The 16471-nt window shown below is 38.2% G+C and overlaps 1 protein-coding gene across 1 annotated transcript in view; it reads right to left on the bottom strand.

Moving 5' to 3' along the window:
* UNC5C (unc-5 netrin receptor C) overlaps positions 1 to 16471 on the bottom strand; it is a 484018-nt gene that overhangs the window by 111695 nt on the left and 355852 nt on the right. The window contains exon 4 of the mRNA XM_033214856.1: positions 900 to 1003. Within this exon, the coding sequence (XP_033070747.1) occupies positions 900 to 1003 (104 nt within the window). The remainder of the gene's footprint in view (positions 1 to 899; positions 1004 to 16471) is intronic.

Raw genomic sequence — 16471 nt, forward strand, 5'->3', positions numbered from 1 at the left:
TTAATGTGTGCTTAGGCTTGTAGGACATGGGGTCAGTTAGGGCAATAGTGTCAGATGCATGTAAGGATGTCTCCTAATAATCATTTAAAGGGTAACCTGTTTTTAGAGTTTAGGATTTATTTGTTAACAAATGGAAGACACAGTATTAGTTTTCCTCAACAGTGTGATCTAAGATGATGGTGAGTGCTTGCAATCTCTTCTGGGTCACAGAGTCCTCTTCCCCAAAGAGATATTTTCAAAGGGCATTGTATTGTGTGATGCTAATGAAAAGTCATGGTATGCATCTGATTTGTAATACTTCATTAAAACCAGTAGGCTTTGTTCTAGCAGAAACAAAAAAAAAAAAAATGGAAAATGAAGGACTTGATGGAAAGCTTATAGGATGAAACTAATTGACACCTGTTACTCCTAAAACATGTTTTTATGCAAGGTGTGTGGGCATGGCTTTTAGGTATGTCTATGACTACATCATGGAATGGAAAATACATATGTTAGGTGAACAGGCTCACAGACACAGAAAAATACACTGTCTTCTTACATTCACATTTTTCGCATATCAGCAAGAACAATAATAAAATTGATGGCACATTGTTAAGTCATACCATCTCTCTCTATGAAAAGTGCCAGATAAAATAAAGCAGTATTTCTGATTTCTTGAAAGAGAATGACAAAATTAAACCAAGCTGCCCGTGGCTTTGTCCAATGGGGCATTCTAATTGACTCCCAAGTCATTAATCAGTTCCCAATCAATCTATTTTGCCAGCAGCAGGCAGTTAGGACTCCATTACCAACCATTCATCATGCCATACCCTAATTCACTGCACCATTAGCCAGGGATTAAGCCCCTGCTAGAATAACTTAGTGCCAATTGCTAAATTGAAAGAATTGTTGTTATTCACCTCAGCCACTGGGATCCCTTCAGGTGGTCGACACTGGAGTAAGACTTCCTGTTCCAAAGACACTTCCTTTCCTAGGGGTTCCTGCTCAAATGTCTTCCGTAGATCTGGAACGTGAAAGTGACAAAATACACATCAAAACTAACTAAATAACATTCATTCATTTCAGAGAGTACAAAAAATTTTCTGACTTAGTATTTTATCTGTGCTTTTTTTGGTTTGTTTGTTTGAGACAGGATCTCACTCCATGTCACAGGCTGGAGTGCAGTGGTGTGATCATAGCTCACTGCAGTTTTGAACTCCTGGGCTCAAGCGATCCTCCTGCCTCAGCCTCCTGAGTGACTGGGACTACAGGTGCATGCTAGCATGCTTGGCTATTTAAAAAAAATTTTTTTTTTTTTGTAGAGATAGAGTCTCACTATATTTCCCAGGCTAGTTTCAAACTCCTAACTTCAAGTGGTCCTCCTGCCTCAGCCTCCCAAAGTGCTGGATCTATAGGTGTGAGCCACGGTGCCTGGACTTGCATTTTTGTTTAACCACATGTTATTAGTACTTTACTAAATCTGGTGACTATATTATGTGGAAGAAATTGTGAAATTCAGAGGCTATGAACTGTTCTTACTTTAAACTTCAATGGAAGCCTTTGGTAGCCCTTATTTTAACAATTAATAAAGTTCATTAATTGCTTTTCATTAGTATTTTTTAATCCATCAATTATGATGATCACAGTTTTAAGTCAAAAGAACTCCATTCTCTTGATTCGTATATCTACAGACTCCCTTATGTATAGACATACTTTCCTCTTTTCTCACAGTGGATACTATTGAAGCTCCAGTAACTCTGGAATCTTTCGATGAATACTCTAGGTGAGTTTCCGTTTCAAAGTGGAAAACAGGTATAGCTCTAATGTAAGTGACGAGTTAATGGGTCCAGCACACCAACATGGCACATGTATACATATGTAACAAACCTGCACATTGTGCACATGTACCCTAGAACTTAAAGTATAATAATAATAATAATAAAACAAAGTGGAAAACAGAATGCTGGAATCTGTAAGGAAGAAACATAACTTCTTCAGGAGCCTCAAGTACAAGGCAGAGAAAAGAGAATTGAGAAGAGTCCCAAGATATCACTACATTTAATCATATGGCCATTCACCAATTAGAAGACTAGTCATTTCTGCTCAAATATCCCAGGTACCTAATTATGTATTTATCTAGTTATAGTTGATATAGGGATATGCAGCTGAGTTTTACAAACTGTTGTTAGATGGGCACAGAAATGTTAGAAGCCGGTTTGTCATTTTAAACACATCAGAGGCACATACTTCAAGAGACGGGTTTAACTAAATAATCCCTGAATACCATATGATTATTTTGTTTTAATGGTTTGGCTTTAAACTCTGTATACACTTAATCTAATTTCTAAAGGTAAAAAATTAATTTAGTCATAGAACTTTGAAGCAGAATTTTTTTAAAAGTCTACAAAAATTTTATTTCATGCATGTACGGTTCAGTTCCTTCCAATAAAAAGTTATTAGAATTTTACCCAGTGAATTTTAATAAAAAATTAATGCCTCTGTTCTGTCATGCCAGGTCCCTAATAAAGATGTAAGAATCTGAAAGCAGCATTGCAGTGGATTGAACTAATGAGTGGAAACCTGAAGACCCTAGAGCAGTGGTCCCCAACCTTTTTGACACTAGGGACTGGTTTCATGGAAGATAGTTTTTCCACTGACCGTTGGGGTTGGGCGTGGCGGGGATGGGATGAAACTGTTCCACCTCAGATCATCAGACCTTAGTTTGATTCTCATAAGGAGTGTGCAACCTAGATCCTTCGCATCCGTAGTTCACATAGGGTTCATGCTCCTATGAGAATCTAATGCTGCCACTGATCTGACAGGAGGCAGAACTCAGGTGTTACCCTAATGCTCACTAGCCTGCCACTCACCTCCTGCTGTGCGACCAGCTCCTAACAGACCACGGACCAGTACCAGTTCTCAGCCCAGGGGTTGGGACCAGTACCAGTTCTCACCCCAAGGGTTGGGACCCCTGCTCTCAAGTATATCCCTAATAGAGCTCTACCAGAAAGCACCTGGAAAAATGCACTAAGGAAAGACTGCATTGTTACACACGTGCCATATTGTTGAAATTCTTGGCAGAAGAAAACCCTCAAGATTATAAGGGTTGTGAGAAAATTATAGATCTATGAGGGTCTGAGGCAAGACAAGAGACCTCCAAATGTGACAGAATTTCTATCAGAAAAATGCTTCTAATTTGATTGTCAAGACATTGAGTATATTGTAGAAATGAACATTTGGGGCCACATGCAGTGGCTTATGCCTATAATCCCAGTAATTTGGGAGGCCAAGGCAGGTGAATCACCTGAGGTCAGAAGTTTGAGACCAGCCTGGCCAACATGGTGAAACCCAGTCTCTACTAAAAATACAAAAATTAGCTGGGCATGGTGGTGTGCGACTATCCTCCCAGCTACTTGGGAAGCTGAAAGATAAGAATTGCTTGAACCCAGGAGGCGAAGGTTGCAGTGAGCCGAGATTGCACCACTGTACTCCAGCCTGGGTGAAAGAGTGAGACCCCATCTCAACAACAACAACGACAAAAAGAAATGAACATTTGGGATCCACAGAGTTTTCATAACTTTAAAGTTATCTAAACCATGTCATTGTCTTACATCCAAAACACATGTTGACCAAATTACCTGGAGCATCACAGCATAATAATCAATGGCTGCCTTAGAACCTGCTGATACAGATTTTCTACATTTTGCCACCCCACACGTCCCCTCGACATCTCTTTTGGTTAATTCGTATTCTTCCAATGGAAACATTAAAAATTTTCTCTTCTGATGTGGTGGCTTCTCTTGGTTTTTTTTATCTGCACTGAGATAAAATTTGATGAAACACCAGATACCAATAAAAAGAACAGCAGTGAATATCATTTACGGGCTAAAATGTTCTTGACAAGATTTATCTTGTTTGTAGAAAATGATTCTGAGGAACTTCTGCCTGATGTGGGGTTGGGCAAAGACATAATAACTGGAATGAGTTCTCAAATTAAATAACATACTGACTCACTCTAATTTAAATTAACCAAGATATCACAAAATGAGGGCTAAGAACAAGAAAAAGGCATATATGTATTTAAATAGAGCAATTTCATTTAACATTTATTCATTGTCTCCATATGGTAGACATTTTATTAGGTACTTTGGATGAAGATGTACAAGACACAGAAAGAAGACTAGAAAGGTAAGCTGAGGTGTGCTTATGAAAAGCCTTTCTGTCATGCTATCGAATGGCAAACCCTCAAAGGAGTGAAATCAGAGACCAGGAGTATCCATCAGAGTGACTGACAGAGGGAGGTGGTGGTGAGGAGCCCGAAGTTAGTTAGGGACTCATTTGAATAAACCATAAGGGATGACGGGGTCCTGAACTCAGCTAGTATAGTGGACAGGAAGAGGAGGAAGTAATTCCAGAAATAAATAGATCATACCTTGAAGAAGATGTAGGTATTTGGAGAGTGCCAGAAGGCAAGAATAATGTTATATTCTTAGTTACTGCATTGTTAACTTGGTACGAACCCTGAGTGGCATAGTATCAAGTTGGGCAGGGAAGCAGAGAGAAAGATAAATTCATTTTGGTACATGTTAGGTTTGGCATATCTGTGAAACATTCAAACTGAAAAGTCTAGTAGTCCAGATCATGGTTCCTAAACCTTAACCCTGTTAATTTTGGGGACTGGGTAATTCCTTGTGGTAGTTGTTCTTTGCATAGCAGGATGCTTAGCAACATCCCCGGACTCTACCTGCTAGATGCCACTAGAACCCCATCCCAACCTTAACAAAATAAGTGCCTTCAGACAATGGCAGATGTCCCCTAAAGGGAAAAGTCACCCCCAATTGAGAACCACAGGTCTAGAGCTTGGAAAAGAAGGCCTGGTAGGATTCTTGTGCTTCACCAACTAGGCAATTGCTGAAGCACTGGAAATAGATGGCATCACCAGGGAGAGACTACAGCATAAAAAAAAAAAGAGAACAGTGACTTTAAGAGGAAAAGCTGTCATCCAACGATATAGAGTGAACAAAGCGGTAGGAGAAAACCCAAGGAAGTTAGTGTCAGAGCAACCAAGAAGAAAATAAAGTTTTAAAAAGTGGGGCGGTCAATAGGAGAAATGCAGTGAAGGACTCGGAAGCACTCACAGGAGAGAAATCATTGGTCTGGGAAGTTTAGGAGTGAGGGGGAACAGAAGCCAAGCTGTGATGAGGAGTGGCCAGGAAGTGGGGAAATGACCATTCTGGGTACTGTGGGAGCAGAGGGAAAAGTTCTCCTTTGCCCTCTGAAGGTTCAGTCGAAAACCAACTAAGTCACAAAAGGCAGATTAATTGGAGAGAAGACAGACAAATTTTACTTAACATATACACATGGGAGCCTTTGGAATAAAGATCCAGGGATAATTGCCCATTTTTATGCTTCCGTTCAACAAAAACTGGACAGTGTGTAGAAATATGATTGGACAAAAAGGATCTGACCTAATGTTAATAGACTGAGTGGAGAGATCTAGCAAGACTGTGGGTCTAGATTCTTCCTGGCCTCTCTGAGCATTCATTCCTTCCTTCACCTGGGTATCAGGCAGGACCCTCTCTGGAATGGGGGTCTGATGACCTATGATCACACAAGGTAGGTTACATAAATTTTTTATGGTCACTTTTTACACAAAAAGGAGGTTGGAAATTTAGAATAATATTTTTCAGTTTTGTGGCTGGTTTTGGACTAAGGGGGTTTCTATGACTCGCCTGGGGAAAGAGGGATTGTCTTTTCCATAGCTGGCCTTGGGGAAGAATGGACTGAGAGACAGGAGGGCAGGAGTAGGTCAGAGAAAAACTTGCTTCCGGGGCCTTCATTTTGGTGTATTGTTTTCTAAGTCCCAACGGTATCTACTACTCTTTTCCAAAATGTTAAGGTGACAGAAGTTAGTAGCACCATTAAGGGGCAATGGGTTTGAGTGCAGCATGCTGTAATTCTTCTTAGAATATGGTGCAATTTTTGGCACAGTTTTCTAATTCTTGCCATATGAAGGCATATTTTATGTAGACGTTTGTTTCCTAATTGAGAATGGCGATGGATACAGGCATCTACTTCCAGAGACAGGCTTAATAAACCATCATTGAATACCACAGAATTATTTTAAGGGTTTGGCTTTAAGCTCTACATAAATTTTATCTAATTTCTAGAATGATCTCACACTTAACCCCCCATAAGGCAATACTTCTTCCTGAAAAACACTTCTAATTCCTGCCGTAAAACCTCTCTGGCTTTCAGATTGTGTAATGAACATAGGGTATATCGTGGCCGTGCAGCATGGAAGCCGCTCATTTCAGCACGCTTCCTCGCTACTCTGTGAGGGGAGGGTAGATAAGATTTTAAGCATATCTTTCATCATTTGGAGAGATGTGATAGAAGGCAGGCCGGTTGCCTTGCAGGCAGAGTGAACACAAGGGTGACGAATGAATAAGAATGAAAAACGGACACTTGTCAGCTAGGAATTAGATGTAAAACAGAATGGTTCAGAATAATGTGGCCATTCCTGTCAGAAAAAAAAAGAAGAATTTCTGCCCTTGGAAGACCTTTAGGATTCTACATTCTGCTTTCTTTCCATTAGTTATAAGACTGCTACTAAAATAAGTATGAAGTCCTTTCATTAATAACCTAGATTACTTTCGCAAACTCAACTTGGTATGCATCTAACTTAGTCATTGATTCTGCCAATTAAAAGCTATCGTCATATGTATGCATTCAGAGAGATGTTTACGTAAGAACATGAATATTGGCTTACTAAATCCATACACTGAAATCCAATTAGCAGATGTAGAATCAGACCTGAAACAATATAGATTTCTATTTTCCATTTATACATAACCAAAGAAAGTCCCTTTGGACACACACATGTGCACACAGAGTCTCATTTATTGGGGGTAGAATTTTGATGCTTTCAATGATTTGTTTTTGCACAATATACTGTGGTTACAAATTAGCTGTGATACAGAATACATGAATTCATGGCATTCTGCAAACATTAGCTCTGCTTTTTGACAATGCGGTTAGCAGAAAAGAAGACTCACTGGGAGATAGATTTTCCGGCCTTCATTTTCCATATTTATGAAATGAAAATGAATTACTAGATAATTCTGAAAGGTGCTTTTGCTGTAAGGACCTATTACTGAACAGACTAAGATTTTAAATATACATTTTAGGGGGGAAAGCTTATCCTTTGTGGAATAAGGTACTTCTTGGTTGCAATTATATGTCCAAGAGAAATAATAGAAGAAATTGTTTCAAAAGTCAAGGAGTTGATACATCTTTGAAGACAACAGCTTTTAATATTCCCCTCAGAACAACTTTCATAGAACTTTTTGAACACTTGGATCTACAGGTATGTGTAAGAGTTAGAAACTAGGGAGAGAAGTGAGTTACAGAAATTTAGTATTTTAAAAAATTAGCAAATTCTTTGTATAAATCCTGGAGAGTAATATAATATACTCCACAAAAGCAGATGAAAATTCAGTCCCTGGTGATTGTAAATGCACTAAGAATTATTTTGGTAAAACTAATTTTCTGTATCCATGGGACAGAGAGGATAGTGGAGGGAAATGCCTACCCAAAACAGTGTGGAAGAAAGCCCATCATGTCAATGTGCATGTTTACAAAAGGGGCAGAACATCCTGCCTCTTCCCAGTGCCATTTCTTGAGCACCTCTGCCTGTTACTGTCTGAAAATGGTCAGTGATGCCTATAATAGGAAAGTGGAAGCTCTAGCATCATGGGTCATACTAACACCTCTCCACCTTTGAGCCCTGCTGATTTTAGAAGACTAGGACAAAATATCAGCAAAAAGATCTCCCTGTGGTAGCTAAGCGGGCAGGTTGTGGATACTATTGCCTTGAAGAAGATAAGCATGTTTTTATTCCAATTTAAAAATGATTTACATTTATTAAAAATATTTATTATCTCACCAAAGGTACTTCATTATGCAGAAAGGTTTATTAGAATAAAATATTTTTTAATTTTTTTCTATCCATCATTAAGCATAGAATAACTTTTTTTAAGAAAACAAAATATTGGTGATGTGATAGACTGATATTATGAAGTAATTCTTCAATGGGTATACTTCAGTAGACTATCCTAGTGGAAATCTAAATCCTTAAATTCCACAGAATGATAAGATAAAAATGATATGTTACATTATTACTGTTGTTGTTTTATAGACTTCATCAGGTTTTGTGAATATTAAAATAGATAATGAATCTGAAAAGTTTGGAAAATTATAAAGCATAACATATGTAATACATTGTTATAATTACATTTATTATTACTCAGAGAGTTCTGGAATGAGAGGTGATTACTCATCTGCAAAAATTTTGTACACATCATGCTCACATACACACTTTGGCCATATGGTCCATAAACTATAGTATCCAATATTCCTTATTGTTCTTTTGGAATTTCAGGTTTATTGCTGTTTTTCAAACTGAGTGTCATGACCCTTGAAAGGGTTATAAAATCTATTCAGTGGATTAAAACCTAGCATTAAAAAGTATGAAACTGAATAAACAGAAGTTATCAAGATATACATAGTCTTATAGATGTGTATGTGTATGTACATTCATATGTTTCTGTGTGTAAGGATGTGGGTATGTGTCTAGTAGGTCATGATATCAACCTATTTTTTATTGTAAGTCAAAAAGGTCTGAAAGCCACGGGGTAGGCTAACACTGTGGCTGAGAGCAAGGTTTTGGCATACACAATCCTGGGTTTAGGTCCTGACTCTGCCACTTGACTATCCATTTAACCTTGAGCACATTGCTTGGCCTCTTCCTGCCTTAGTTTCATCAGCTGATAAATGGGTATAATTTCACAGGGTTATATAGGAAGGGTCACCTACAAAATTCTAAGCACATGCCTAGCATATAGTAAGTGCCCAGAAGATAATAATCCCCCACTCTACTTTTTCCCCAAAGTATTAACAAATTTTAAAAGGCTATACATTTACTGTTATCACTACTAATCCAAATAAACATAACCAATGAGACAAAGCCATTGGGAGGGCCAATACTTGAAGGTGATGTTTCATAAAGAGATATGCAGCTATTACCCTGCTGTGCTTGATTAAAATGCAGATTCCACACTCAGGTTGGGCCCTGGGAATCTACAGTTTTAACAAACTCCACAGGTGTGTTTTCTGCACAGCATTAAAATCTGAGAAGCACTGGTTGATGAATTGATTAATTGATTATGGAACACCGAGGTATATATGGCACTGTGGACACTGTAGGAGGCTGTGGGGAGCCATGCAGGTCTGCTTCTACATTGTGGCTCTAAAGGCCTGGTTTACAGTGTGTCCCTGTTAGTGTTTCCACAGTGTCCCAGAGCTCACTTTTGTACTAGTTGATGGTTGACATTGTCTAGCACAGGACTTGAGTTTCATATGTCTCCAGAGGCCATACAGGTAACAAATGGGAGAAAGCTAAGCATAAGATTTTTTTTATCTTGAAACATGACACCTACCTGGGTTGTCTTTTATTTCCTAACTTTCAGTGGAGACATGGGTACAAAACCAATCAATCAGCTTCCTCTTTACTCTTGTTACTTAGCTCTGGCTGCCTGCTGCCGATAGGAGTGCAGGCTCAATAGGCTACAGACCCCATATTTGATGACTAACAGAAGTTGGTAATGTGGATTTTTATGAGTTTTTTTTTTCTAACTGTATATGTTGTCAGCTACTTAAAACTTTATCAAAATACTTGTGTGGGCCAACATTTTGAGGACTAAACCAAAAAGGTGGGATGCCATATTGGGCCTGTGGACTGATACTTTGAGACCAATGGTCCAGAAAGTTCAATGCTGAAAGTGTCAAGTTACCCTAATGTTTCTTATGGCCTCTCTCTCACCTCAGAGGAAATCCCCAGAGCCTTTTGCATCTGACTTTCAGACACTTAACCAAGAAAGCCAACAAGAGACGTTGGTGAGTAAAGCTGTTTTTGTTAGTAGGTTGCATACATAACATTTCATAAATTAGTATTTTATAATTATTCACTTATATTCCTTTACCTACTTTCAGAAGAAATGTTAGGCAATAAATGTGGGCACTTCAGAAGATTAGTTGGCATTTTTAATAAATGTAAACCAATAGCACCTGAGTTAGGAAAACAAAAAGCGTCTTGATGGCTGAAAAGACACTTTGCAGTCATTTCTGTAATTCTTGATGATTACTTAGATTAAAATGTCCCTACATTCTGTTTGGAACCAATGTTGTCATTTCTACAATTGCTTTGAAGAAAAACCTGAAGCTCTTTCAGGTACAGCAGGAAACTGTTAAGAGTGGTTATGATCTTAATTATTGTGCTTTAGAGTAGGAATGGCAAACATCTGGAACCACTGCATTCCCTTCCAGCTCATGTGTCTATACTTAAATGGCCATGATATTTTCTCCAGAGTCCGGATTTAGCTTCAGGATCTGCTCCAACACAGGACTCGGGGAGGCCACAGCGGAGCAGGAGTTAACAGGCAAGATGCAATGAATTTGCATCCTCAGCCTAGAGTTCACTGCACAGAAACTCCTGATATGGAATGTGTCTCTGCACAGTTATGGCCATGTTTCTATTTGATATCATGTCACTGCTTAGTTTTACTTCAAAAAACAAACTTAATCCCAGCTTTGAATGCTACATTTTAAAATTTTAAAAATTATTTGAGATCAAATAAATCTTGGTGCTCTGTGCTGAGTACATAGTAGCTCCTTAGTAAATGCTGAGTTAAATTCAATTCTCAAAATAATCTGGCAATTCCCTTTGCTGAAGGCCTGGAAACAATTTCCCTTATGATGTATAACTATAAAATGTCTTACAAGTCACAAAGTCCAACCCCCTCACTTTACAGATTATATAACTAGAACTGTGAGAGGCTAACTCACTTGTTCAAGCTCACCAGTTATTTAGAAGTGGGTTACTCCATGATGTGAATTTGCTGGAAAATGGATGCCTCACAGCAGTTGTGTTTCCAGTGGAAATTTCCACAAACTTCCTGGCTTAAAACAACAGAAATATATTCACTTGCAGTCCTAAAGGCCAAATATTTGAAATCAGTTTCACTGAGCCGTAATCAAAGGGACAGCAGGACTATGCGCTCCCTCTGGAGGTCCTAGGGAGAGATCATGACTTGCCTTTCCCAGATTCCAGTGGCTGATGGCATTCCTTGGCTTGTGGTTACATCCCTCTAGTCTCTGCCTCTGTGGTTACACTGCATTCTCTTCTTCAATCTGTGTTAGTCTCCCTTTGTCCTCTTACAAGGCATTTGTGAAGACCTTTAAAGCCCACCTGGGCAATCTAGGAAAATCTCCCCATCTCAAAATCCTTAACCAAATCTGCAAAGATCCTTTTTCCACATAAGGTAATATTTACAAATTCCAGAGATTAGGACCTGATGCCTTTGGGGGTCATTATCCTACTGTGGTGGTTACAAGCATGGAGCCTGGATCTGCTCTGCCATAGTTTAATCCTAGTTCTGTACTTACTGAGGTTGCTATGTATTCATTTCTTCATCCATAAAATGAAGATAATTCTAGTACATATTGTATAGGATTACTGTGAAGATTTTAAAGGTAACATACATAACAAACCTAGGACAGTGCAGTTACATAAAGAGTCCTCTATCAATGTACTCATTTACATACCTACTTCATTCAGCCCCCAAATCAGCATTGCTGTCAAGTGTTCACAGAGTTGACGGTTGTACTGATATTTATTTCTTTAAATTTTACTGAGAAGCCAAACTCCAAATATCAGAAATAAACTTCTTGCTTCCCAAACTGAACTGGTCTTGACAAAATGGCTCTTGATCTTTGGAAATTCTGTACTTAGAAGAGCTTCATGTTGTTATCTGCTGCTGGCCAACTTACTCACTTTCTGACCTAGGCCTGACCCTGCATTAAGCAAATACAGCTGCTGTACTATGATTCACATTTTCACACTTTCAAGTGCTTTTCAGTTAATTCTTTTACACACTCAATGAACAATGGAGATGAACATATCCTAATTTTTTTTTTTTAAACTTTTAATATATTTTCAAAGTGCTCCTCTAGCAAATAATGTCATGGTCACTCAAAGTAATAATACTATGTTCTTAAAGGGGGAAAAAATGTATCTTTCTTCCAATAATGATGGAAAGAGCTAATTATGTTGTCATAGCAGAGCAGAATTTATGCTTAAATCACCAAATCTGGCTGTTAACAGGAAATAACTGCTGTGAACCAACCAGTGAAGCATATTTTGGAAGAACTAGATTAGCTTTCAGAGCTTTGGGCATTTATTAGAAGTGAAAAATGCCTGACTTAATGCCATAGAACCCTGAAATGTTAGCTATGGTTTTCTTTTCCAGGAATAGAGTATCTGATTTTTTGCTGGAATTTTTAACAATGAAGAAAAATATTATTATGCTAAGCATCTCTTACTGTGGTTCGTAAATATAAAGGATATAGAATATTTTAAAGATTGAAGCTGGGTGCAGTGGCTAATATCTATAATCCCAGAACTTTGAGAGGCCAAGGTTGGGGATTGCTTGAGGCCAGGGAATTTGAAACCAAGCTGAGCAACAAAGTGAGAACCCCCATCACTACAAAAGATACAAAAACTAGCAGAGTATGGAAGCAGGTATCTATAGTCCCAGATACTGGGGAGGCTGAGGTGGGAGGATTGCTTGAGCCCAGAAAGTTAAGGCTGCAGTGAACTATGCTCATGCCACTGCAGTCCAGTTTGGGTGACAAGAAAGACCCTGTCTCTAAAAAAACAAATTAAATTAATAAAAAGTTTGGTGGTTTTTTTTTTTAACTTATCTTTCCTTCTCAAATATTGTAAACAATAGAACAAACAAAAATCAACTATATGCAGTTCCCTCTATAGTTTGAAAAGTCAAGAATTGTTATATGTTTTTGCAACTGTGTACAATGAACTGGACTACAAAGAGAAAAGTTTGTTTAAAACTCAGATTCAGTGTTTCCTAAACAGGGGACTTGGGCAAGTTAGCTAATATTTCCATGATTCTGTTTTGTTACTTACAAAATGAAGATAACAGAACTTACTTCATAGGATGTCATATGAGGATTATGATAGTTAACATGAACAAGGGTCTTATAACAGAGTTAGGCATACAGTAAGCATATCATAAATGTTGGCTACTAGGACAGAGACTAAAGAAGAAAGAATAAAGACAACCGATTTTGATTTTTTTCCTGTTATTTTATAATCCCATTTTGCTTTTGCAAGGGATAAAGTTTTTGTTCTCTCTTAGGAATTTACCACAAACACTTTCATAATACCATAACTCATAACCAGGAAGAGAGGTTAGAATGATCTGCAGCAAGTCAGCAGAAGGGTAAGCTTGGTAATTTCTTCAGTCGTGCCAAGTCCTGGCTATCACTTACTGCACTGAGATCATTTAAATGGGAGAAATTCCAGGGAACAAAGCCTCTTCAGAAGGGAGGACAATTTCAGCCATTCTTCGTTATTTCTTGACTTTTGGGCATTTATAGCACAAACACATTTGTATTCAGATAGTCTTGTTAAAGAGTTTTTTTTACAAAATAAATATTTCAGCTAGCACTCCAAATGACATCCACTACAGAAAAGAGGAAGGAAAAAAAATCCATACAAGCCACTCTTTTATATTCACACTGCATCTTTAGTTTCAGAAAAAAAGTGATTATATGTCATCACAATATTTTTTAAGGTATGTCTTAGGGATAAATAATAAGAAATATGCCAACTTTATGGATGAGGAACCTGACATACCAAAAAGCTAAGGCTCTTTTCTCAGAGTACAAAAAAAAGAATACAATGATCGCAGACAAGCTGTTCGCTTGCAAATAAACATTTGAGCCATAAACTTCACTTTTCATATAGCATAAAACATACTTTAACAACACATTTTTGTCCAGTGTGTTACCAGCCCTGCCTATAACATATGTATAGATGATTCCCCCCCAAAATATGACTTATGAGACTGTGTTCTATGAATTTGTTGTCTACTTCTCAGAATAAATATGAGCTATAAATGCCTATGAATCTGTGGGGCATCCATGAAACTTGGGAACTTCTGACCATCTACAAAAGCAAATATGTTTGAAAAAATATATACTGACACAATCAGGTATACACTATAATATTTAATCTTGAAATAGGAATAACCTGATAAACTAATACAACTGTTAAGATTTATATAAAACAAGGGGATTAATTAATCTATTGTTTAAACATTTTCCCTTATCTAAAAATGTCTAAAGTATATATTTAGTCTTATCCAATTCAAAATATGGCCTCTGTTACTTATAACTGGATTAATGTGGGCTTTAATGGTTGTATCATACCACAACTCAGAAACTTACCTTAGTAAAAATGCCATCTATTCTGGTGCACAGGGCAGCCTACTGAATTCTACCAAGACATTTGACATTAGGCTACTAGAACTCTTTATAGTATGACCTACATCTTTCAGGATGCTTGTTTAAAGAAATGCATTATTTTTGTGAAATTATATAATTAATTTTGTTTTATGCCAAGTAGGGTAGACAGGTAGAAAATAAAAAAGTAACACACAAGGCCACAAGTCAGGACTTCTGTACATGTGAACCAATATAGTAATTCATGAGATTACGTATATATTTAACTGGAGATACTTAAATATAGAAATGTCAATTCATTCATTCCTTTATGATATTTCTTAAGTCCCTACATTGTGACAGGAATCACCCTAGGTATTTTGAATTCATCAGTGAAAAAACCAAACCCAAATCTTTGCCTATGTGGACCTTACTTTCTAAGGGGGTGAGGGGGACAGAACACAAATGATTAACTAATAAATAAGTAAATGTATGATGGTTTCGAAGGTGAGAAGTGCTATGCAGAAACATAATAAGTACAAGAGTGCCATGGGGGCGAGACAAGCGGGAGCGCAGAGGCAATCATGTCCAGCTACTTGAAGTTCTTGAATTCCTTAGGAAAAAAAGCATTTTTATTAAATGAACAAATGATTCACATTGAATAGCATCATTGCTTTTCCCCATCATGTGCTTTTTTTTTTTTTTTTTTTTTTTTTTTTTTTTTTTTTTGAGACAGAATCTCCCTCTGTCGCCCAGGCTGGAGTGCAGTGGCGCAATCTCAGCTCACTGCAAGCTCCGCCTCCCGGGTTCACGCCATTCTCCTGCCTCAGCCTCCCGAGTAGCTGGGACTACAAGTGCCTGCCACCACGCCTGGCTAATTTTTTTGTATTTTTGGTAGAGACAGGTTTTCACTGTGTTAGCCAGGATGGTCTCGATCTTCTGACCTCGTGATCCGCCTGTCTTGGCCTCCCAAAGTGCTGGGATTACAGGTGTGAGCCACCACGCCCAGCCACGTGCTTTCAATTTAATTCTATTTCATTTATTTATGTTTTAATTTATTAATCACCAGCCACAGGCAAGGGACGTCTTTTAGGCACTGGAGACAACAAGGAAGAAAAGAAAGGCTCTGTCCTTGTGAAGCTTACGTTCTGCTATGGCAGATGGTTAACTCAAAAGAAAACAAATAATGATGAAGAAAAACGTTGTGGAGAACAATAAAGCAGGATTAGGATTAGGATTAGGCAAGTGACAGGGTTGAGGTCCGGATAGACAGACCCCTCTGTAGGAGTGACATCTCAGTATATATCTGAATGAAAGAAGAAAGTAAGCCAGTTTTAGACCTAGGTTAAAACGTTCCAAATGGGAAGACACAGTTCTTGCAAACAGCCTATATGTGGAATGAATCTATTGCATTCTCGAAACAAGGAAATGGGTGTGTTTAGAGCAGACCAAGCAATAAGAAGAGAGGTAGGAAGCCAAGGTCCTTTTATGCTTCTATATTGTAAATAATAGTGACCTTATAATTTTTTTTTTTTGTTTTTTAGAGACAGGATCTCACTGTCACCCAGGCTGGAGTGCAGTGGTGTGATCATGGCTCACTGCAGCCTCGACTTCATGAGCTCAAGGGATCCTCCTGGCTCAGCCTCTGGGCTGAGAGTAGTATCCCAAGCTGGGATCACAGTTGCACACTATCACACTTGGTAAATTTTTTTTTTACTTTTATTAGAGACGAAGTCTTGCTATGTTGCCCAGGCTGGTCTCAAACTCCTGTGCACAAGTGATCCTCCTGCCTTGCCTCCCAAAGTGCTGGGATTACAAGCGTGAGATGTTGCACCAGTTATAAACATTATGCATGTAGGGAATAAGATGTTTTTGTGAATTGCCAGCTGATCTAGAAATGCTTGTCTCCTCCTCCCTTCTTTGTACCCAGTGTGCTGGTTAAACAAATGGACTTGGATGCTGGCCTGACTCACTGCTCCATATACCAACTATATAACCTCAGGCAATTTTTAATCTCCCTTTGCTCTCAATTTCCTCATCTATAAAATGGGAATAATAATAGCACTCATTACATAGAGTCCTTGCAAAGACTGAATGATCTAATATATAATACATGATTGAAACAGCA

This window comes from Trachypithecus francoisi, unplaced genomic scaffold, assembly GCF_009764315.1.
Source record: "Trachypithecus francoisi isolate TF-2019V2 unplaced genomic scaffold, Tfra_2.0 Lachesis_group1, whole genome shotgun sequence".
NCBI classification, from domain to species: Eukaryota; Metazoa; Chordata; class Mammalia; order Primates; family Cercopithecidae; genus Trachypithecus; species Trachypithecus francoisi.